Here is a 24,746-nt window from a genome sequence, read left to right on the forward strand (position 1 = left end):
ACTCGTTTGTTAGAAACTTCAGCTCTTTACTATCTCATTTATCTGAATTATATTCTGACTTTTTTGGATCAGGTTTGCAAGTTTCATCAGTTCCTGTAAGGCTGCTAGCATAGTACTCAATTATTTTTTCTTGACAGCATCAAAAATTAAGCTTAAACTCAGGTTTTCTTTGCTGATAAATCTTTATCATTCCAGTCAAATTTCTTGTGCAAAAGGTTTGTTTTGTTTTTTTTTTTTTTCCAAGACTTTATAGGTATAGGAAGAAGAGAATTATAAGAAACTTCTGAAAAGTTTCTGAAATCAGATGTGCTGCAACTCCATTAGTTTATTACCGTGAGTTGTGCTTATTTCTTTGATCTCTGGATCAGTATTGAATGCAGTATTTGTATCTCTTCCCTTCTCCCTTGGGAATTCTAAATCACTTGCAGCAAAACTAAAGACCAGTTGGCCTTAGATAAATTGCTGGTTACCAAGTGAGACCGTACCAATGGCACAAGGTGATCAGCTATTGCCAAAGCTTCAAAAGAAGAAATCTAAGGATCTGTTGTACAACCCTGCTTCTCAGAAAGTCCACTGTTTAAAACATAAAAATGATGCAGTTAATTCCCCAAACACTTAATATCTTTGAAGTAACTCCAGAAAACGAATTCTAGAAAGCACAGAATGAAGAAAGCTGTCGGCTTTCTTACAGTAGCCTGAGCCTCGCATTGTCCTGTCACCTCCCAATTGTGACCATTCCCCCAGATGCCAAAGGAGCGCCCTGCCAGACACCTCCACCAGCCCCATGGTACAGTGAAGGATATCATGTTGACCCTGAACTGCCTGGAATTATCAGCTGGTTCCCTAAAGGGCAAATGGTCTTTCCATATGCTGCTGTGGCTAACTGTGCTCCATATGTGCCTTCTGTGTGACTGTAACTTTAACCTAGTAAATAGCTAACCTCAAATAGCTGCCCTCTTACTTCTCACTCAGCTGGTACCTTCTGTAAGCTCACAGTGCAAGTTAATCATTTCAGAGAGTATGTGTTCTTGCATTAAAGCTTGAGCTTAGAGTCTTGTCATGTGCCATGGGAAAGAAAATCAAAATATCCGTGGAAGGAAGCTGCTCTGTAATTTAAGGTTAGAAATCTATGACTTCTTCATATACTAAAATGAAAATGTAGTATTTCAATAATTAACCCCCTCCCCAAAAAAAACCCAAAACACAAAACAAGGCATTTGCTGTTCTTGTTAACTAAGTTACTCTTAGGTCTTAAAAGAACAAAACAATATAAAAAGAAGCAAAAAGGGAAGCGTAAGTCAATGGTAAAAAAAGTGCAGACCTTGACCCCTGGGTTAGACAACTGTGCAGAGCCAGCTAAATCATGACTGTAACTCTGGAGAATCTCCTCTGGCAAAACTTGCTGTTGAAACTGGAGGAACAACTGTCTCTGTCTGTCAGCGTGGTCTTTCATCTGTACAGTACCCACCCGAGCAGAGCTGGCAGAACACAGCACATAGTACATGTGCTGCATCAGTACATAGCTTGCAATCGTCATGCAGTCTCTGGGAGGCTGCAAAAAGGTCTTCCCAATCCTCCAGGGCAGAAGTTTAATTTAGCAGGGCACTCGTGAGTGCCTGTTCCCCCAAACTGCATGCAAGGCAGGTTTTGTGCCACCGTGTGCACTAAATGTGAGTGAGCAAATAGTATTTGGCCATAGTGGAGTCAAACTGCAGGTAGCTTAAATTTGTTACTTGTGGCAGAGATCTACAGCCAAATCTTGCCTTTTTTCCAGTCCATTCAGCTGTGGGAAGATAAATATAAAGCATAGAAGCAGTGCAGTCTCGGTGCACTCGAAGTACAGAGGGGAAGGAATCACAGAATATTTAGAGTTGGAAGGGACTCACAAGGATCATGGAGTCCAACTCTTAAGTGGATGGCCCATATGGGATTCAGATTCATAACCTTGGCATTATTAGCACCATGCTGTAACCAGCTGAGCGAACTGAAGCTGCAGGGTCCCCTATTTGAGAACAGACATAAAGTATTTACAAAATTTACAAGAAAATGATTGCATTGCTCGTTGTTTTCATGGACACATCCAGCTTATTTGCTTGTTCTAGAGCTTCTGGCTGCCCTTTGTACCTTCACAAGTGCCAAAAAGCTTTAGTTAAAAGTACAGCTGGAAACTCTGTGGAACTTTTACCAGATTTTGCAGGATTTGACTCGCCATTAAATGTGTGGGGTCTTGGAGCTGCTGCTGGATTCATTCAGACTTTTTTTAGTATCTGAGACTGCCAAGAGAGGTGACAGGTTCTTTTCCCCCCCGGTAGTTTCTTCAGGGCTGTTTTCCCTCTAGCAGCTGCTTTGAGACCTCTAATTCATTTCTGTGCTGACCATCAACTCTGCTTCTGCCTGTTAGGATTAAATGCTACTAGTATTATTGAAACTACAGAAGGGAATGCACTAGAAATATAAGGAATTCATTTATTTGAATTAAGGATGAGAAAAAAGGAAATGGTAGATGTATTTGCCAGTCTACAGCAATTGATAGTTTCAAAAAAGAGCCAAAAACTAGAAGTTGTTCTGAAAAGAATCAAACTTTTGAAATGGATTAGGAATGCTGGTGAGAGAGGTAAGGTAGAGGGGCTAATGTGACGAGAGAAAACCTTATCTTAGGTTTTAAAGAAGCTCTCAGCTGTAGTGCATGGCTCTTGTACGTAGAAACAATGACTTTATAATCTGGAAACACTTGTTTGTATTGTGTTGTGGATGAAAAGTTTGCAGTCTGACCACTTTTTCTTGAACTAGATAATTTGTCTGAGACTGCTGACCAGTTGCAGATTAAATAGATAAATTCTGACAGACAAGCCACTCCTTGATGTGTGACACTAGAAACAATACTTGTGATCTGTGTTAAATGTAACTGAGAATGTTGTCTTCAAAGGAAGAAGTCTGAACACTTACAGGCTTCCCTGTCAGTTTGCACGTGCTGTGATGATTTTTCAAAGAGAGGTCAGGTCCTGCAGGATGCTTTAGTTGAGAGGCAGCAGGCACACTGAGGAAAGCTTGTGATGTTGCAGGGATGGTGTAACTACTGGGCTTTATTTTTGGACTTGGGGGTAGTGAACAGGATGCAGAAAGCATCTTGGATTTCCACAGAGCTAGTTTTGATCCAGTTCTGCTGACTCCCTGTGGATCTGCCTTCTACATCTCCCTCTCCAGAGTTTCTGTGGCTTGTTTCTCCAGCAGAGAAGTGCTGTCTAAATGTAGTGGAGGCTGTTGTGGGTATTGCCTGACTCTTGACTTAATGAGCCCTTCCAAGTGGGGTTGGAGAGCAGAAAGCAAAAACAGTAATTAGCTCTCGGTACCAACAGCCAGCCACGGAGGCCAGAGCTAGTAATAAACCTGCCTGGATCTCAGTTGCTCGTGCTGAACACCGCAGGTGTGATGTCCTTGTGCCTTGCCCTCCCATCCCTCTGCAGCCATTTCCCTCAGTCACGGTGGCCAGCCTTTTTGGAGTCCTCTGCTGTTAGTCAGTGTCACTAATCATCGGTCTTTGCCTAAAGCTCAGAATCCCTGGTGAGCGTGGTGCATCCACATGTCCCAGCAGATGTTCCTGGAGTAAGGCTCCTGGAGGAGATGGCAGTGTTTCTGCGTGGTTCTCACATTGCTTTTTGTCATCCAGCATCACCATAGGCCACTGTATCTTTAGGAAAGGTTCACTGTTGTTTGAAATCGCGTTTGTCACCCCTGTGTTCTCGTGGCAGACTCGGGGAAAAAACGTGGAAAAATGTTTGTTTTTTCAATGTTTTAGGACAGTGGAGGGCTGCGCAAGTTAACTTTGGTCATATGTATTAGTACAGTCTTAGGAATGTTTAGATAGTGATGTGGTGCTCAAACCTGCTTGGAGTTGGGTTCCTAATTGCAAGGGCTTCTTGCCACCGAATGTGGTGTTCCGATGGCAGAGATTGCACCTATTGTCCATCTGAGTGCTTTTGGGAGGGGTGTGATGTTTCACTGCCATGCCTTACCTGAGCTCTGTTTGGAGTTGTTTTTAATGTTAAGAGTGAGTCCTCACACTCAGGAGATAAGCAGTAATCTCTGAGGAGGAATGTGCATACCTTTAATGTCTGATTTTGGAGACAACACATGATTTTAAGCTGCTGTGAAGGTATGCACTTGGTTTAAGAACAAATGTCCTTTGCTCAGGAGTTGATAAGCAGTATCTTGTTAGGATTTGGTAGATGGATGGCTGTCATATGCTCAGTCTAAATTAGTTTGCAAATCAACCGGCAAGTTTTTACATATCAAGAACTGGTTTAAAAGTTTATAAAAAATGATGCTTAAGAGCTAGGCCAAAACACTCTGTTATGAAACCAGGGGTGTGTATTTTATTATACAAGAGGAATTCAGTGTTATATCTGTAACACGTGTTTAACTTGCACTGAGCAAAGCATGTGACATATGGTCCTGCTCTGGAAAGACTATGGAAAAACCTCTTTTCCTTTAATATGGCTTGGATTAGGATTCTGAGAGGCTGCCTGCTGTTGTCCTGTGGACAGGGTTTTTCATGTGTAGGTGTGTTTGGTTTCTCAGTCCCACAACACTTGCTGTTGGTCCTTTGGAGGCTGCACCGCCTGCTGACTTGTAAATGTCCGTCTTTGTTTGGGCTTCTGGGGAGAGAAACGACTATAACATATGGAGGCATGTTTTTGAACTTCAGTAAAATAAATAAAAATCAGCTGTGGCATAACAGCCACATATCTCACTAGCAGTTGGTAGATGGTTTGTAGGCCAGCCTAGAGCAGTCACTGCTATTGTGATGCCTTGTGTTCTTTACTTGGAAGTCCCTGGTCACAAAAAAATAACTGGCAATATCTCTGTCTCTTTATGGTTGTTGGTACCCTTTTAGAAAAACACATGCAACCAAGTCTGGGAATAGAGTATGTGGCAGATCAGCTTAATTCACAGCTTCCAGCCTTCTCAGAATCTCCTCTGTTTGTGATAGTGAGTGAAAATTATGTCTGTGTGACCAGCTCTGTAATCTGTGGTACAAATGCAGTATTTAAGGTATAGGTGTTAGGTCTTGGTGTTGAGCTGTCTGATGCATGGAAGTGGATTTGGGTCTGATGGATGCCTTCAGGTGTGATGAGATGAAAAGGATTTCAAAGAGCTGAGAAAGAGCTATCTAGAGCTGCTAATGGGGGATACTTGAGAAGGGTGGTTCCAGATTCTCTCCTATGGTTTAACAGTATAGCCAAACCAGCTGAATGGTTGGCTTGTTTCCTCCAGAAGGGATTTTTTTAAGGGGCCAGCAGTGTGAAGTTGCATTTGACTTCTCCTGTATTCTTTAAACTTCCATGCAGCTCCTGACAATTTTCCCTTGTGTGTGCCAGGTAAGACCTGAACCAAGACACCCAAGTCCTTCCCTCTAAGGGCAGTGATGTGTTCCATTTCTCCTTAAGAGGCAGAGTCAGAGCAGACAGGCTGAACCCAGCTCATCCACCTGATTTGCCACCCAGCCAGTGTGCACCCACGTCCCCTGGCTCTGGTGCAGTGTTGTGTGGGCTGTCTGTGGGTGCCTGCATGACTTCTGCTTGTTGCACTTGGACCATTAAAGGGTCACAGCATAAGCCCGAGACAGAGAGGAGGCAGCTGTGCCAAGCAGGGTTTGCTCCCTGAGCAGACAGATGCTCTCCCAGTGCCCAAGAGAGCACCTTAATCTCAAAAGTGGTGGTCACATCCTTCCAGAGCTGGCATTACTCTTCCGTGTAAAGGAGGCAAAGAAACAACTAAAGTTCTAAAGTACTTTTCACAGAAAAATCATCAAGTCTGAATTTATGGAAGTCATTCAGCAGTGGAAGGGCACTAGCTTGTGTTTTCCATCTGGTTTTATGGTACTTGGAGCTACATTTCCATTGCAGTGTGGTGGCCTGAGAGGGGCCCTGCTTCACCACCACCATGATCCTACAGAAGCTTGACCCCTGTGGATGTTTGCCCATTTGAAGTGTAGATTTCTTAGGTGATTCTGCTCCAAGAATGAAAATGTGTGCTGAAGTCAGAGCACTGACCCCAGTATGCCCATCTGAAATACGGAAATTGATTCAACCCCGAGTAATATTTAAAAAAAAAAACCCAAAACTTACGTCCCTCTCAGAATTCTACCATTGCTTATAGGAAAAAAAAAAGTCAAAAAATCCCAAAAGATAATAATTTGGAATTATGAAGTCTCTGTTTCAGAAAATACATGAGCTAAAAAATTAATTCAGGCTTGATGATTATTCTGTGGAAAGACATTAGTTAGTTCTTTACTTTAAGACTTTAGTTGTCTGTTTGCCTCCTTTACACAAAGGGGTAATGCCAGCTCTGGAAGGATGTGACCACCAGTAGCTTTTGAGATTAATTTTTGGGTGAAGAATGATTTGACTTGCAAATATGTACTTCAGTATGATCATCTGCCTGATAGCCTGGGAATAATCTTCATGTGACCTACTGTTGATGCTTCAAGTAAGATTTATATCTCTTGGAAGCAATGCTTGGAAATATGCTTGAAATGTATCTGCTAACAAAAAGAAGGATCATGACTCTTGGCTATCTTGTGTGTTTAACTTCAGGGAAAATTCTGTCTGTCTAAATGAATTTTAATGCTTTCTTTAAAAACATGAATATAAAGGATGTTTATTGGGATAAAAACTTTTGAAATTAGTTGTGGTTTTTTCTCCCTCTTCCTTATGATTTTATTGTATCTGCCTTTTTTTTTAATTCATAAATATGAGGAAACTGAGCAACATTATTTCCCATTAAAAAAAAAAAACAAGCTCTCAAAAACAAAATGAAATAGTGCAATTTTACTTCAAAAAATACACGCTGTTGCCTTTGTGGTTGGAAAGGGGAACTTTATTTTTGTTTTGCTTGTTTTGTGTTTTTGCTTTGGTTGGTTGTAAGCCAGCAATATAAAATGATTGTAAGCCAGCCACAGAAAACAAGTCACTGTATTTTCTGTTGATTATAGTACTACTGAGATATTTTTGTAGTAAGTTCTGGCAGAGCACAGTTCTCAGCGCGTGTGGGTTCCTTTTGTTTCTGCATGTGAGTTGTCATGGTAATAAGCCAGGAGCTGCAGCCTGGAGTTCCTCATTGCTTAAGCCCAGCTCAGTGGTGATGCTTTTTGACAAGTAACCACTGGAGGAGTGCTCAGGGTCTCCCCTGGCGTCACGGGTTTCCCAAAAATCCCAGTTTACAAAGTGGAGGTGAGGTGGCCCTGATGCTCTGGCTAGAAAGGAGTGTGTTGCTGGCTGGGTTGGGATTGAATTGTGCCTGGGAACTGATTTTTCTGGTCGAGGGTGGAACTTGTGTTTTGGGGTAGTTTTGGGGTTTGTTTGGTTTTGGTTGGCAAGGGAGAAGATGGACAAACCAAAGGGTGGAGTTGTGATGACATTCAGCACTCGGGACAGTGCTGATACCCCCATTTCATTGCTGGGCTGCTCCTTCCCCAGAGCACAAGGAGGTTTGTTCCAAGGTCTTGTTTTAGAAGCAAGGTATAATGCAGTTATGTCTGAGAAGTTGCATAAATATGAGCAGTTGGGACTGCTACAGCTTCAGATACAGACAGATGATGGCAGGTGACAGAGCAGAGGTGGCTTAGTGGGTTACCCCTTCATCAGGTCAGGCACATTTCTGCCTTATCCTGGTACTGAATTTAGGATTTCTTCACAATGAAAAGCTTCAAGTATTCACGGGAGCAATTACCACGTATTAGTTGATGAAAGGCACCTCTTCTATGTCACTGTGACGTTTTTGCTCATGATTTGGAATACCTGCCTCATTTAGCACCTCTGGTCCACTGTGTGTTCATCCACCACAATACCAGAATGTTACAAAGTGTATATTATGGGGATTTTTGTTATGACTGCAACTCTTTTAATGATGCATTTGAAGAAGGAATACTGTGTAGCTGCGGAGTAGATGCTGAAGTACCAGGACCTAGGCTTTACAGAGACTTAATTTTTTTCACAAAATAGTTTGCCCTTGCTCACTGTAAGGAATTTGTATGATGGTTTCATCTAGGTCAAGTTTGTAGTGGTGTGCTTCCTTTGTGGCAAGTTGTTTTACTGGCTTAGTTATTCCTAGATTGTGTGAACTATAGTCCTTGTGAGCAAACTCTATCATGGATATGAACCTGCCTGCTTTGAAACCTGTAGACTAATTATGCACACTCAAAAAGCCCCCCAAACCCACCACTAAAAGTGTCTGTCATATCTTAATCTTGCTCTCACACCTCTTGGGGAATCCTCTAAGCACAGCTAACTATTGACCCTATTTTTGGAAGGCAATCTTAGATGATTCACTGTGGTCTTCTTTTCCTGGCCACTTTAGTTGTTCTTTGTGATGTTTATCTAGGCTGATATCCTTTAAAGTACTTTTGCCATCACAGCTTGGTGACTACTAGAAATTGCTTTTTGACTTAACTCCAGGACATTTATGTTTAATTTTTCCCTTTTCAGTTCCTGATTTTTTATTTTTTTTTAATTGAAAGCTGCCATTCATTATACTACTGTATATTTGAATAAACTTAGATAAAATTGGTCTCTGCTACAAGTAGTTGTTTAAAAATAAGTACCACCATATTAATAGCTGATCTATTTATTAGTGTAAGATTGTTTTTTGTTTAACAGGATACTGGGTGTTATTTCATATAGCTAATGAAAAATGTGGGATAAATGACCCATTCTCAAAACAATTTGAAACTTTCCTTAGCATTAAAAAAAACCCCTCTGCACCAAAAGATCTGAATATTTGTGCAATGAATGTGAAAATGTATTTAACAGCCTTAATACAAACCTCCACTACTGGCAATAAATATTGAAAAGATGCAAAAAGCCAAGTACATATATTTTTAATGGTGAATAACTGAAGTGCCTTTTATAATTATGCACTATGCTGTCAGTAGGAATGATCTTTTGTGCTGGAACTGGTTTTCTTGCATTTGGACATGCGATCAACCTTTGGATTTCTGACTACAGAACTTGGGCTTTTATGTTAAGCATTTAATTGTCTGACTTCTGCAAGTCCGGAAAGCAGAAAAGAGATGCACTGCACTACCCTGTAATTTCCTATGCTCATTAGTTTGCTCATGGACTTCTATGGCATGGCAGGCTTTAATTTCCCATCTAACCTTTCCATGTTCGTCCCCCCATCTTATGGGATGATTATAATAATGAATGTCTTTAATTCTTTTTTTCTTCTTTATTCTGCTGTAATCTTTATGACTAGCAGGATATGTTGAATCAATTGGATTACTCTTGAGACAGTGTTAAAAGTCTGTTAGTGTGGGTGGGTCAATTCTAAAATGCAGATATGAGCATGTGATGAAATTGTCTTTTGAGGGAAGCTCTTTAGAAAGAAAATAATTCACAAAAGAAAGAAAGTATCTTGGAAAGACAGGAAAGCTGATTTCAGTACCTTGCTGAAACATCATATTTCTCTATTTATTATCTCAGTTATTGTACTGTGCTCCTATGGTGTTTCTCCAGCATCTGACACCAAAGATAATTCACTTAAGACTTTGGAAAAGCATATTTCTATTCTGTACTGGGACTACTCCCAGGAAAATGGGATTTCTCCTTTTTCTTTATGGGGTTTTGGAGTTGCTCCTGATGCATGGAGATGCTCCCTTCATGCATGGGTGCTTCAGTTCCAGATTAAAATCACCTGTTCCTCCTGTTGAAAAATTCCATCTGTAACCCAGAACAAATATCCCCACCCTCCCCATGGTGGAGTTAAAAATAACAATTTTTGTGTGTCAACAACTCTCAACAAGATCAATACAATATCTCTTTTCCTCTGCCTAGAGGAAGTGAAGGCTTGGGTTGGCTGGGTGGCCTGTAAGCTCCCTTCTGGTGAAGGCTGAGTCCCAGGCTTGGTCATGCCTGGTTGCTGTGGAGTGATGAATTTCCCAGAATATAATGCATGTTAGTTGAGATAAATGCATACAGGTTAAGATGGTAAGATTTTTCAGAACTTTCAGGTAAATTTACAAAACTTCAGTTCTTCTTGAAAACACAGCTCATGGAATTTCATTCATGTACGTACCAATGGAGGCCATTAAACATATGTAATTTCACTTGAATATTTAATTTCTTATTGCATAGCTGCCAATTCAGCATCAATAAATTATTTCCAATAATGTAGGGTTTGGTTTATTTTAAGCCACAGATCTTTATGTACAATAGTAAGAATGGCTTGCAGAGAAATGTTGTTGTAGCTTACAGTAAAGTTAAAAAGAAAAATTTGTCTTAAGTTGGTGGTATAATAGGTTGGATACTGGCAGGCTTCCCACGTGGCAGTGCCCTCACCTGAATTCGAAGGTCCTGGTGTAAGAAAAAGAATGTTAAAAATTTGCAGGCAAATACTTCTTTTTAATCTCTTTATGGCTCAGTGATAAGCATGTACATACCTGGGCATGCTCCTGCACAGCAGCTCTGAGTGTGTTCAAGTTTTTTTCCACTGCTGGCACGCTGGAGGTGAAGATGAAATGTTCATCTTGGCATGGCAGTGATTTTGGTATCAGCAATACCGGATTTTTCTGTCACCGTGGAAATCAGTTTTTGTGGTTTGCTCCTGTATTTTGCAGGTCAGAATTTGCAAGATGTGAGCTCACCCTTAGTATTTAGTACCCCTCAGGTCTTTCCTGCAGAGGGAGGTTTGGCTGAGACAGCTGATGTGCCCCCACCTCCTGCCCTTCCCTGCCTGCCTGCACACCTTGTTGTCTCTGAAGGCAGTGACTTGTGTCATCTCCTGAGCTGCTCTGGGTGAGAGCCTGGCATTTTAGTGTGAACCAGATGTGAACAAATCTATGTGGGCTACAGCTCTTCTGTGCACTTGGAGGTTTTTGTGTAAGCCAGATGGGAATGGTGTTGCTGTAGTCCAGTCTCTTTCTTTTGGTGATGTTGGCACTGCTTTGGCCTGGGTGAGCCAGTATAGGCAGCCAGACAGGCCAGTGCTAAATCAATAGTAGAGTGGAACAAAAAAAAAAAAGGAATGTGAGTGCTTGGTATAAGCTACCCTAGTGGCCTATAGTCTCATGATTTCAGGTTCTGGGTGTGTGAAGAAAAGGGAAAAAGACAGGAGCCTACAGCTACAATGAAAGAGAGGCAGGACTTCCACAACCTGGGTTTGGATTGTCACGTTGTTGCTCAGTAAGAAGAAAAAACTTGGCACTGCTGCTCTTGTTAGTACATCACAATTTGGGGAGGTTCCCGTCTGAACTAAAATAACTGTTCAGTCAGCCATATAGAAATGCCTCTCTTCCTGCCAGCAGTTTCATGGTCTGTTGAAACCCATCAAAGACATTGAGGTCCCACCTCCTCCGGGCTGCAGGAGAGGGTTTCCTCCATGTCCTCGGCACTGGAACTCATGGATCTCATGCTGCCAAGACAGCAGCCTGAAGTTGGGTCTCTTCGAGCAGGTGCTCACCCTGGGGCCGGGGAGGTGGCAGGAATCAGCATGGAGGGACCGGGAGGGACCTCCTGTCTTGACAGCAGTGAAACTTGGGCTTGAGGTGTGGTCTGGAGTGGCAACATATGGTGGGGAGCAAGTATATCCCCTCCCTTTGGAGCCTGGTTCTCCTGGTGATTGGCTGAGTGTGAGCTAAAGATAGGTTATTTTTAAGAGATCAGCCTTTCAAAATACATTGTACTCTCAACAGGCAGATATTTTTGAGCCTCAGGTGGATATTAGGTGCTCTGAAAAGTTACTTTTTTTTCCTTTCAAGACTGTGAATCAAGGAGTTAGCTTGTTTTTTATTTTTGCCTTTTGATTTGAAAGAAACCAGACTATTATAAGATGAAAGCTGCTCTCTGCTTGTTTGCCACATCACAGAAATAAGTGAATTTCTTACTTGGAGAGCCATGATTTTCTCAGGATTTTGCTTAACTGTGGCAAGGATGAATAGTTGAGTTTGGCCTTTGGTTTCACACCTTAATGCAAACCAGGAGTGAAACCAGTGTAAGCTTGCAATTTTTAGAGGGGTTTAAGTTTTTCAGTCCAAAATAGCAAATTTTCACACTTCTATTATCTTAATAAAGTAAAAATGTCTTCATTAAGCAAGTATGAATTTGGGGCTAGCATTGTGGTTTGGGCTTCTCTGATTTGTGTAACTGGCAAATATGTTTGAGGCACAAATCAAATGGATAGAGAGTCTGGGCATAAACATAGACAGATTTTTATTAGAATGGAGAGCAGAGGTAAGGTTGTAGATCAATATGTTTCCGCAGATCTTATTGAAGTTAAGCTGGGTTAAAATTTAAGTGTCTCTGTTTTGTTTCAAAGTACACTCAGAACTTTAAAGTGATCCATTTGACACCAAGGAAACAAGTAAATTAAGAAGTAACACTGAATTAAACAAATTTTGTGCTGCTTCCCACACAGCAACCCAGGCATATGACTTTGGCTGCAGTACAGATTTAAGTGTAGATTAGATTTCAGTCTTTTAGCTTTCATTTAAATAAAAACAAGCTTTAAAAGTTGTGCTGATTTGTGCTTTGCATTTAAGTTTTGGGTTTGGAGTTTCCATTGAGATGTTTTTTCAAGCTGTTGCCACAACCTTTGTGTAGCAAGATCAACTGAGCCTTTGGCTTTTTCTTTTTTCCCCCCCTTTCTTTTTCTTTTAATTCTGCCAGCTGGATAAAACTAGAAAGCAGAAAGCTGGTAGTTCCTCTACACTTCTGGCTAAGTAGTCCTTCCTATAGCAGAATATTTGACCAGTTGTGATGATAAGCGCTGCTCCTCTTGGCGTGTCCAAACTCTCACCGAGTTATATTCGAAACAATGAAGGGAGAAACTGGAGAGAATGGCGTTCTCTGAAGTTTCCGTGGCTCGGTCTGCCCTCCGGTGGTTATTTGGGTGCTCGCCTTGTAAAAACAGCATCCAAGCAAGCATCTGTGCTCTTGTCACTTGCCTACTTCTACATATCCTGTGCATTAGCTAGAGGCAGCTTTCAGGGACACTGGGAACTGGCAGAAATGTTTGTGTAAGTCACAGCGAGCTTAAATTTAGCTGCTGCTTTAAGGGTTTTGCTTAACTAGTCGGCATAAATCATGTAGTCATGCCATGTCCTTTAAAGACAGAGTTATTTTCCTGGGAAATTTAGAAGTTTAGCTTTTGTCAAGCCTCTTCAATATCAAAATCAAAAACTTTCATAGCTTACATGCCTAAGTTTGTGTGCGTGTGTTATTTTTGTGAAATGGTTTCATTTCATGCACTTGGAATCTGCTTAGAATATTGCAATACTTGGCACAGATGTTTCTGAAGGACTCTTGCATTCTGTCAATTCATTTTGAATTAAGTTGAAACAGCTATTTGTATTGGATAATGGGTATTTTTGCCAAGTAAGCACAGTGTAATTTTTCTTGAGACAATGGAAAACTGATGTGACCTAAGAACAATAACTTGACATTCTGATTTTATTTTTTTTAATTGCCTTCCTCGTCTTCCATGCTGCAGGCTGACTGGAAGTGTGCAGAGCCTACTGACCACATACGAATATATATTTGCTCTTTTGACTCTGCTGTAGATTTTTGTACTTTGCAGCATTATGGAGAAATTGATTGAAAGGGATGTTGCTGAGTTTTTGTTACTTCAATTTCAATGCCAAACTTTTGGTGCTAGAGGGAGCTGTTCCCTGCCAGATGCCTCTGGAAAGATCCCGGTTAAGGAATGGGCAGCAACTCACTTTGGCACTTGTCGGAAACATCCAGTGCATGGCAGCTGAGATGTTAGAATGTTTTCTTGCTGCCCTTTTTTTTTTGTTGTTGTTGTTGTTTTTTCCCCCAAATCGAAAAAAAAAAGGCCTTCACCTTGGTTCTCTCAGATGAGAGATCATTGATGAGGTATCACTATCCAGCAACTATGATGGAAGCACAAGTAGACTTCATGAATTGTGTTTTTTTCCTCACTTCCCCCTTTTATCAGAGTTCTTAAGATTTTGTTTTTTATTAAATCTCTTTTTATCCCTTTTTTTTTTAATTTTAGTCAAGGACCTCCACCATCTGTAGTTCCTCATCTGGGGACCTGTGGGATGTTGTATTTGCAAATATTTGACAAGTATGCTTGTATTTAGAAAGGGAATTATTTACTTTAAAAAAGGAGTTCACTAAACATACCTTGTTGCTTGTGAAATTGGTCAGAATGGCTTTAGGCTAGGCTGGATGAGTCTTTTAAGCACCTCATATAGTGAAAGGAGATCCTGCCCATGGCAAGGGTGTTGGAATTATGATCTTTAGCATCCCTTTTAACTCAGACCGACTTCCTTCCCCGATTTAATGCATTCCCCCCTGCACTGAGTCACTTCAGCTGCATTTCTCTTGGAACACAACCTGCGTTCATCACTCCTTTGTACACCTGTAGGGTTGATCACTTGGTTTGTGTCACCTATCAGTTTGCGAAACCACATGCACCTGGGTCCACTCCTGAGTCTGTAAGCTAGCATCCTTAATGGTTCTCTATTCTTCTGTGAATACTTCACAGCAGAGAGCCTCTGCCACTCCAGAGAGACCTCTGTGCAAGATGGTCACAGAAGGTTACTCTCCTTTTTTCTCTGCTTGTTGTTAGCGAGACTTGCTGGAAATGCGTTAGGGCAGCACTTTCTGGCCAGGCTCTTTTCCATGTAAGATGCTGCTACAAACATCCAATCCTCAGTGGTCCCCTCCCAGCTTCCCATGGCAGCTGTTGGTTTGTGCCGTGGAGTCCGGCACGTCTGGATGAGCAGCAGCGGTGCCACGGGGACTGTCTGGCTTGCATCTTACACTGCTGCCAGCACAGGGCTCCCAGGAGCCTGTGCTCACCTCCAGCCTGTCTGGAGAATGAGCAGGTCACTGGCTACAGCAGACATGTCTTTTCACACACTTTTACTTGTATGAAAAAAAGAGTAAAAAGGCGAGCCACTACTGTATCTTCTCTTGTTGTATGTGCAGAGTCCCTCCATCCCAATATGTGCATACTTACTTTTGTCTTTGATGTGCCCTCTGCTCTTCACAGGACCAAAGCCTCTAGAGGGCAGGGGAGCAGAAGGGCCAAAATTGAAGTGAAATTGCAGCCCTTTGCCTTGCATGTTTCTTCTGCTTTTTTCAAACTGAGCATTTGCCTTTTCTACTGTGACATTCTTTTTGCTAAAGAATGAGTAACATCTATTTAGCCTTAGCCACTGAGTGTCATTCCTGGTATCTTTTCTGATCTGTACCATGGTTTTAACAAGTACAGCATATTTCTATACTTAATATATTTAATGGCATTGTCTTTTTCTTTCTTAAATTGAAGTTCTCTCTGCAATGTCAATTCTTTGTCTTTGCCCAGAGAACATTCTTTCATTGTGTCTGAAAACAAGTATTTCTGTACTTTTTAGGCAATTTTAAATTCACAAATTTCTAGCTTTGATATATTCCATTACTTGAAAAACATCTTCTTACAGTAAGTTATGAGAGTTGTGTTGGTGTTAGTTTATTCGCAGCTTTGTCAGCCTCTGCTAGTGGTTGGTGGACTGTTGCTCTGATTTTTGATGAGTTATGGATCATACTTTGTCTCTCAACTAGCAAGTTTTAAAATAAGAAAAAGGATGATGAAACAGCATGAAATCCATGAGCCAAAGTTAAGTCACTCTAAATAGAGGTTGTTGGCTTGACTGAAGCTTTCTCTTAAATGCTGTAGTTATTTTAAGTATAACTTGAGCAAAGCCTCTAGCCTGGCATTAGTGTTTCCACAGTTGCATTTCAGGATGTTTCAGTCTTGGATGTTGTTTTCATATCTTTATTAATGTTTTGTCAGCTGGATATTGGAGGTCCACAATGGCTGAATGTAAAATTTTACCACGTTACAACTAGGATCATAATTGGTTTTTCTTATGATTTCATGCCAATAATTTTCTGTTCATGCCAGATTTTTTATTCTTATTTAAGATTGTGGATTATCTCTGTTTGAAGAGGATACAATTTTAGAAATATCTCTCTACAATGGGGTATTTCGTTAGACTATGTTGTACTTCTTTTCTTTTCCCCTGAACATGAAAAGACCAATTTCTTATGACCTTGCTTTACAAAGTAAATGAAAGCTTTGGGATGTTGGCTTTGGAAAGCGGGACTGTGATAGTTGCAAAATAGTTCACTGTAATTCTGGACTAGGTTTGTTTCCTAGACATGGAGCAATGACAGCAAAATCAGAAAGGTTTCTCTATTTGATGCCGACATGCTATCATTCTTCCTCGTGTGAGGTTCCAGATTATAATCAAAGGTTTTCCTGCAGGTTGCCTGTGACCTCCTGAAAGTGTCCCTACTACCCCCGTTATGAGAACCTTGGATGCTTTTAAAACCAGTATTTTAACAGCCTGTGCCAAACTGAGAATACTAAAAATGTTTTCCTTATTTTTGTAGGACTTGGAGATTGTGTATTCATATTTACATGGAATGGAAGCATTGTCTAATCTGAGAGAGCATCAGCTAAGGTATGATACTTTATCATTAAAAACCATATATGTTAATGCACTAACAAGGCAAAGGAACAGTAATTGTGGTAACCATATACTACTCCTGTGTACCCTAGCTCAAACTGCCCATCACTGCATTCTTTTCTTCCCTTTATTTTTCTAACGCTTCCTCCTTGTATGTCTGCATAGTGTATCTCTATTTGTTTCTTCCTATTTCTCTCTATTATGGATGCATTTATTTTCTTTTCAATCTTTTGAACTAGAAATAAATACTTACAGAGAACAAGCACATTAATTGATTAAATCAATTACTATGTAATATAGAAATCATGAGAGCAGGGTCTGTTTTTCAGCTTCTGTTTCAGTTTGTGCTTGCTTTTGTGTGCAAATTTTAGATTTGTTATGTACAACATATGCAAATAATACTAGTGAAGATGTTTGATAGATGTCATCCACACTTTTTACTAAAATGTTTCATGAAGGAAATGAATTCAAGTCAAAACTTTTTTGAGAGCACCCCATCTTTTTGTGAAGACCTGTGTTTGTTTGATTTTTAAGTAGTTGTTTCAGCTGTCCTCCCATAAGCATCTTACAGCAGAGGTTTCTAAGGCTGTTTGGGCATCAGAGTGAGGCTGGCAGCTACAGAAGGAGGCTAGCACATCTCCTGTGTGCCCTGTGGGTAGAGAGGGGTGAATTACTGCTGGTTTATATCTCAAGCTTTGCCAACATTTGCCACATCTGAAGATGCTGAAGCAACTTTGACTTGATTTATGCCAGTTTAGGTTCTAATTTCTGGCTTCTTGCTTCGTCATTCTGTGGGAGTCCACATTCCCAAGCCAATATTCTGTAATTCAGAGAAAATAAAAGGTGGGGCTTTCTTTATTCCAAAGTGCTTGAGACACATTTTGCAATGTGAATGTTAATTTCAAAGAAGTCTCTGTAATTACTTTTGCTTTGGAAGGAGGTCATGGTTGCATTCAGTTGAAGTATTTTGTGTTATGTTACATACAATACTTTAAGCATGTGAAGTTTGGTATAGCTGGAGTCGAACTGATGCAAACTTGTTTACAAAGATCAAAGTGTGCACATATGGTGGTGTGGTATGTTAATGTGAGCTTTTTGGCTTCCTGTGCAGCATGAGCTTCTTGCTGAGGAATGTGTGGAACTCACTCTCCCAGCAGAGCGAATTCCTCAAAGAGAGCTTCTGTTTACAGTACCATACATGGAAAAGGCTGGGCTGCCTGCAGATGTTGGACTGAAAGCTTTTATAGTATCCTGTAGGATACAACTCTTCTTGTGGCAGTGGAATGCCACAGAAGCCTCTCAGATTCATTAAAACCCAAAGTATTAAATGTAACCTCTAGCAGTGAATAACTTACCATATGGCTTGCTGGTGATCTCATCTGTAATTTATTGCATTTGTTGAGGAACTGGATAAAGATCATGTTTGAGCGAGCAAAAACTGGACACCAGTATTGATCAGAACTAACTAAATTTTTCAAACATTTGATGAAGTGATCTAGTTTGTACTACTTGGTCACTGTAATTTCTGACTGTTCCACTTTAACACAAAAATTGAAATGCTTGGCTACCTTCTGTAAGAGGCCTTTTCTCCCCTATTGCTGTCCTAATAATGGGACCAAAATGCTGTAAAACTCAGTGCCAGTGGTGAACTTGCATGACTTTATCAAGAATGTGCTTCCTTCTGTCCCAATTCAGAGGGGAACAAAACTTGCTTGTTAAAGTGATTCTGTTGCCTGTGACTCCTGCTCTTAGGTGGCACATTGCCCAGCATCGGTCCAGACCAGCAGGGCACAGACTATCCTTAAGCAGTATTTAAATTTTTAAAACTGACTCCTAGCAATGACTTCTCCTCTGGTATGTTCTCACCAGTGACTTTGTGTCTGTGCTTCCCTTCCCTCTCAAAACAGGATCAGAGAGGGAAGATGAAGAAACCCAGGAGGTAGAAGCAGAGACAGTAGCTTTTCAGTGTTTGTAAAAGATTGTGATGAGACCAAATTTTATGGTGGAGAGAAGTGTCTGAAAAAAAGGTGGTTCTGTGGTTCAAAGTTTCTTTGTTGTGCCAGGATAGAAACAGATTTTTCATTGGCTGAAATTTATATGCGATACATGATGATTAATTTCATTAAACAGAGACATTTTTTCTGTGAGAAAAGTTCTCAAAGATGGTCCAAAGTGTAGATATAAAATACTAGGGTGTGGGAAAGGCTGTGGTAGTAAAACTTGATTCTTAATTTTTTTATCTATCTCTTTGCAAACAGAATTAAGGTGTCCATATTCTATTAACAATTTCTGAATAGTCATGATACCACTATAAGCCTGCCACTTCTGAACAGAATAAGCATTTTTTCTCAGTATCACTGAAGTAATACGTAAAATCCTGTGGCAGATGAGTGCTAAGGTGACTTTTGTAGCAGTCTGTTGACTGCTGAAATGAATGATCTAGTAAATGGCAATTGATTGTGATGTTAAACCCAGACCAACTCTTACAGGTCTCAAATCAAGTTTTTGGAGACTTTTTGCCTGAGCAGCAATTCTTGAGTGCTTTTGTCTACTTACGATTGCTGGCAGCTGGTCATTGATACACCGAGATTCTGATGATGGATTATGTGAGGAAAGAGAATTTATTTCCAGAATTTAAATATAGTTCCTTATTTGACTGTTCTCATGAGCCTCTTAGGTAAATCTCTGTCTGACTGTCAAATAGCCTTGGGGTTTGCAGTCTGTTTCAGAGCTACAGAAAGGCCAAGGGAGGCAGTGGGATTTCTTTTGTTGCCACCCCCCCCAGAAATTCAAGGCTGTTTCCTTGAGGCAGTAGACAGAAATGGCATTGTGATTTTTCTACATCAAGTTAACATTGCATTTCCTAGTATGTGGTAAGTTCTATTATAGTTGCTCTGTATTATGCCACATTTGTCAGGCAGACAGTGAATACGAAGGCACTTTAATCCTTCCCTCCAGACAGAGGATTTTCCTGCAGGAAATTCTCTCCACTTTGAGCCCTTTGGGGTTTCAACATCAAAATCTCATGGTAATTTGCAAGTTGCTGAATTTTAACAAAAATGAGAAACATTGATTTACCATGCAACATAATTTTGTGTTTTATCTATTGGGCCTGACGTGAAGAAGAGAGCAGTTTTTATATTGTATCTCAGATTAGTGTTGCACATAGTACATTTCCAACCATTTCTAAAATTCAGAATTGTTTTTCTAAAAAAAACATAAAAAGCTACTTGGTTTTATCACATCACTATGGAAAATCAGATCAATATAATTCTTATTCATTTATAGATTTTTTTTTATTGGAACAGCTACATTTGGTGTCCTAAATCAAATCTGATCTAATGATGAACAAATAACTTACATGCTTAGATTTTACAGTTTGTTCTCTTGAATTATGAATCATCTTGGATTTAAATTAGTGGTTGGTTTCTGTATGTGCTGGAGTTACTTGTGGAAATGCTGAGTAACTTTAGAAAGTGAAGTCTTTGTGACACTGATAGGAATCATAACTAAAATTGACTTCTTTTCTTTCAGACTGATGTGTGAAACTGTTAGATACGAAAGGCATGAAGCAAATGAAGTACTGTACTAGTAAGTATTTCTGCTTCTCTTGTATGATGTTCAAAGAATTAATTCATATTAAAGTGAGTTGAGGACTTTTTAAATGCCAAAATTCCTTGCTTAGCATGCACAGTCTGTAAATATAGATGATCCACATTGTTTTCATCATCAAACACCACAGAAATTCACTAGTGCCACGGAGAGAGCTAACAGTGGCTCCTGCTTGGTAGTGCATGTTGGATTAAATTTATATAAAACTAATAAATGGCTGTGGGATGTCTTCTCATTAGTTGTCATTTAGTCTTACTTCAGTTTTGTGAAAGTAGTAGTGATCAGCTTCTCGTGCCAGTGGTGCCAAATTGACAAATCTAACATGGTTTATAATTAGCAGGGATGTGCTCTAGTGTCAACTCAGACTTATACTAGAGATCTGAGAATTGTAATAGCTTCATCTCTGGAAGCAATTTATTAAAACATTTATCAGATTCTTACTTGCTGCTCCTAACCCAGACTCTAAATTCATATTTTTTAAGTTGTCTGGCATTATTTGAACAGTAAGCATACAAAGAATACACTTCTGTGCCTTCTTTTGTACATGTGTAATTTTTTCCTGTATGGAGCATGAGGAGGAAGATGTGATTGAGTAAACTGAAATGCTGGGCCTTGGCCACTCAGCGAAGTTAAATTAAGGTCTAACGAAACCCACAAATGTTATGTATGGGAAATAGACAAGGTCAAAACCTATAGGTGGATAGATAAAATCTATAGGTGGATAGATAATTTTAATTAGACCAATATAATCTTTATTCATTTTACAGACTAGTTTGCTAGGGACCATTATGCTGGTGATTTGTCCTCTTCTGGGTTTATGTCTCTTATGTAACAGGGTTTTAGTTTAGATCCAGTGTTCTGGTCATTCTAAGCATTGACTTAAATTTCAATTATATGCTGAATGAATCCGTACTCCTAGCTAACCATAACTATTCAATGCAGGCAAAAAATACAGGAAATGTGTGCCTGAGAAAATACAATTCACAAACAGGAGATTGTGAAATCTGGGTTAACTGGAAGCGCATTTTGCAGTTCTTTTGCACTGATTTCCTTTGTCACTCCTTTCATGTGACTTCATCTTCACTTTGGTTGTTTGCCTGCCATTCCTATTTAGTTGCTTCTTGACATTTTTTTCCCCATGATTTATTCAAAAGATTTAATGGGTAGTTTGGCAGTTTCTGGATATGTATGCTAATGCAAAATTTGCTTGTTTTAGCATTTCACATCTCTGATTTAATGTTTAATGGGCTAAACCTGAAAGTTAACAATTAATAGTTATTACTTTAAAAAATAAAAAGTTCCGTATTCTGAAACTAAAAATATATTTTCTGTTATTGTAAGCTTTAAGTTTTTTTTAATTGAATAATTTTAGATCTACTTAGTAAGAAAATCCCATGAAACCTGCAGTCTAGTTTCAGTGTTCTATTTTTAGGATAATGAGCTTGGAGGGATCCTTTATTTTGTTTCACAAAATAAGCCTATGTGTTGAAGATGCACTCTTCTAAAAAATGGAATTTCAGTTTTGCTATGTACACATTTGGAAAAATTCTTTGAGTACTACAGGAGAGAAGCAAAGTGATAGCCAGGCTAGGATTGATCTACTCAGTTATGAGCTACAGAAAACCAGCTTGGAACATGCAACCTGGTTACTTTTTAATGAACTTACCGGAGTTATCACTTGACGCTCTTATTTTCATTGTAAAGGCTAAGGTATCAAAAGAGCATTAGGTTTTAACATTTTACATTTTTCTTGAAGTTAGAACTTTTTTCCCCTGCCCCATGATGGTATATTTGCATTGAAATCTGAAATCAGATGCTATTATCTATTAAAATCTATTAAAATAGCTGCAACTGTTGGAGCTGCTAATTGACCTGTGTGTTTGACCTCCCTGAGGCAAAACTTAATGTCTCAGTGCAGAAAAGCCAAATCTTTATCCCTAAATGCTAATGTGCAGACTAATGCAGTTGCACTGTTTATTTGATCAAAAATTTTTCACTGTGAAAACTTTGTCAGATAGCATGTGGTATGTATAAAAAAGTAAGTTTCTATTGCGTGTATGCAATGCTGAAAGTAATTATGTGCATTCCTTACAAGCACAGCAATTATTTTATCCTACATTAAAAAACAACACAAAAATTTGTTGATTTTCAGAGTAGCTCTCTAGAATATTTTTTTTTTATGACCAAAGGGATAAAATGGACCACGTTGCTTAAAATTGGCTCATCTCATCTGCATTTACTTTACTATCAGCGGGTGTACATGGTAGTGACAAATTCTCAAACCCTACGGCCATCTCACTGTTTAAATGGAAACTGGGTTATTAGAAGTGGCAGTTCAGCTTCAGTTATTCTTCATTTGCCAGTCATTCTACTCCTTTCATTTGATGGGAAGTTAATGATAAAAGGGCTTAAAACTTGCAAAGGAAAACTTCACAATTGAGGCTTGCTTGACATGCATATTTGTTTTCCTTTCTTTTTAACTTGCTACCTTTATTCAAATCTACTTAGAGATCTCATTTAAAAAATACTTGTTTTGGTCACTTAATAAATATTTTATCAGTAATCCAAAGGAAAAAAAAAATGTTCTTTTTTCATATCTGCCTGTTAGTAATTCTTGATGTCTCCTACATTGAGCTTCCAATTAGCATTTTCTTTGGGAAACAGAGTTCTAGCAGATTTGTAGAGGGTGCTTATACCTCTGGATGGGTTGAACAAAATTTTTCAGATCAAACTTTAATTTTGTGCTATGATGGCAGAGAAATCTTTGGCAATAAGTGCTTTGGATGTAAGCAAACAAGTATGTGTCTAATAAAACAAGCACCTCTTTTTCCTCATTAGTCATATGAGGGTTGTATGTATTTTTCAGCCGTGCTCTTGTCTAATGTTAAAATGTTTGTGTGCTTTTACGTGATTCAGTTTGTAACCTTGAATAAAATTCAGCATGGAGAAAGAAAAGTAGAAGTATTTACGAACCGGAGATTGGAGAGAAAAAATATTGCTTGTAAAACACAATTATTACTACAGAGAATGTTCATGGCTGAAATGAGAAATAGCAAACTAAAGACTTAGTTTCTAAGTTACTGACCAGGGTAGGCAGATGAGAGACAAGAAGTTGTACAATTATGTTGTGTCTTGATTTTTTTCCTCATTCCTAATTTGTCATGCAGTCTGGAATGAAAAACTTGCATTAAGACTGTAGTGCTTGAATGGTGGTGGAATGGGGAGGGAAAAGGGGATGAGAAGTGTTGAAAAAAGATAAAGCTATATAATTTCAGCAGATTATTTTTGAAATTTCCATGATTAGAACTAAGTTCTCAGGTTTATTAGCAGTAATATCAGCATCCTGCCTTACCCAAGTATTCTGAATTACACCACCATGTCAAATCAGAAGACCCAAACACATTGATGTTGGGCTAGTCATGCAGCCCTTCTGAGGGCTGGATTGGCCCAGGCATCAAATCCTGAAACAAAGGAAATCTGGAAAGAGAATAAAGGAGCACAACTTCTTGGTAGATACTCAAACATTGATTGTTTTCTTAGATGAAAATGTTGGTGTCTTTCATGAGGCAGAACAGAATGTCTCAAAAATGCTGCAGGGCAGTAGTTCTGTGCAAGGACAGGTGAGAAATAGATCTGTGAGTAGTCTTTAAGAGTGGGAATCCAAGAGTCATGCTTTTAAGTCCTAATAAAATAAATAAAAGCGACATTTATTGAATTCATGGTTCTTTCATGGCACCATATTGCCCTGAAGACAATAGAATAGGAGCACAGAAAGCAGTGCATGTAAACCAACAAAAATTTATGCCAAAGTTGCTGTATGCATCTGCATAGCCTGACTTGAAATGTGACAAAAATGAGCTAAAACTATCTTTAGCTATTCACACACACACACACTCAGAGAAAATTCTGAGTTGGAGGGGACTCACAGGGATTGATGTCCATCTCTTTAGCGAATGGCCCATTCAGGGATCAAAACCACAACCTTGGCATCATTAGCACTCTGCTTTAGCCAGCTGAACTAATCTCAGGGTTTCATGATTTTTAAACAGAACAGCACTGCTGAGACCACCTTATTGAAATTGTGTTAAGATGGAGTGCTTTTATAGATGCAATGTATGTGGTCTGTAGTTGTATATATTTCTATCTTACAGGTACAAATCTTAATTCCTAAAAGACTGTAGAAAAGAATTGCTAGAGAATCTCCCAAGTAAGAAGTGATAAGACCAGAGGAACTGGCCTCAAGCTGTGCTGGGGGAGGTTTAGAGTAGAAAGCAATAACAATTCCTTACAGAAATTGTTTTCAATCACTGGCACAGCCTACTAAGGGAGGTGGTTGAGTTACCATGCTCGGGGGTATTTAAAAGATGTAGAGGTGGTGTTTGGGGACATGGTTTTAGTGGTGAACACAGCAGTGGTGGGTTAATGGTTGGACTTCATGACTGTAAAGATCTTTTTCAACCTAAATGTTTCTATAATCTCTGGGTCATTATCAGAATTTTCAGGTAGATCTCTTCAGACAGTGTGTATACACACACACACACACACACACACACACATATATATATATATATATATATTCATTCATGCTTTTTCTACATCCATAGGTTTCTGTGGAAGTTCTGCAGCAATGTATTTAATAATGCAAACAAGTGCT

At 39.5% G+C, this 24,746-nt stretch overlaps 1 protein-coding gene across 9 annotated transcripts in view; it reads left to right on the forward strand.

The window, feature by feature from the left end:
• RAPGEF2 (Rap guanine nucleotide exchange factor 2) overlaps positions 1-24,746 on the forward strand; it is a 182,912-nt gene that overhangs the window by 40,827 nt on the left and 117,339 nt on the right. For all 9 annotated transcript variants that reach the window (XM_015624561.2, XM_015624568.2, XM_015624558.2 and 6 more), the window contains exons 2-3: positions 16,404-16,474; positions 20,015-20,071. In XM_015624561.2, coding sequence (XP_015480047.1) covers positions 16,404-16,474; positions 20,015-20,071 — 128 coding nt within the window. The remainder of the gene's footprint in view (positions 1-16,403; positions 16,475-20,014; positions 20,072-24,746) is intronic.

The sequence above is a fragment of the Parus major genome, chromosome 4 (genome assembly GCF_001522545.3).
Source record: "Parus major isolate Abel chromosome 4, Parus_major1.1, whole genome shotgun sequence".
Lineage (NCBI taxonomy): Eukaryota > Metazoa > Chordata > Aves > Passeriformes > Paridae > Parus > Parus major.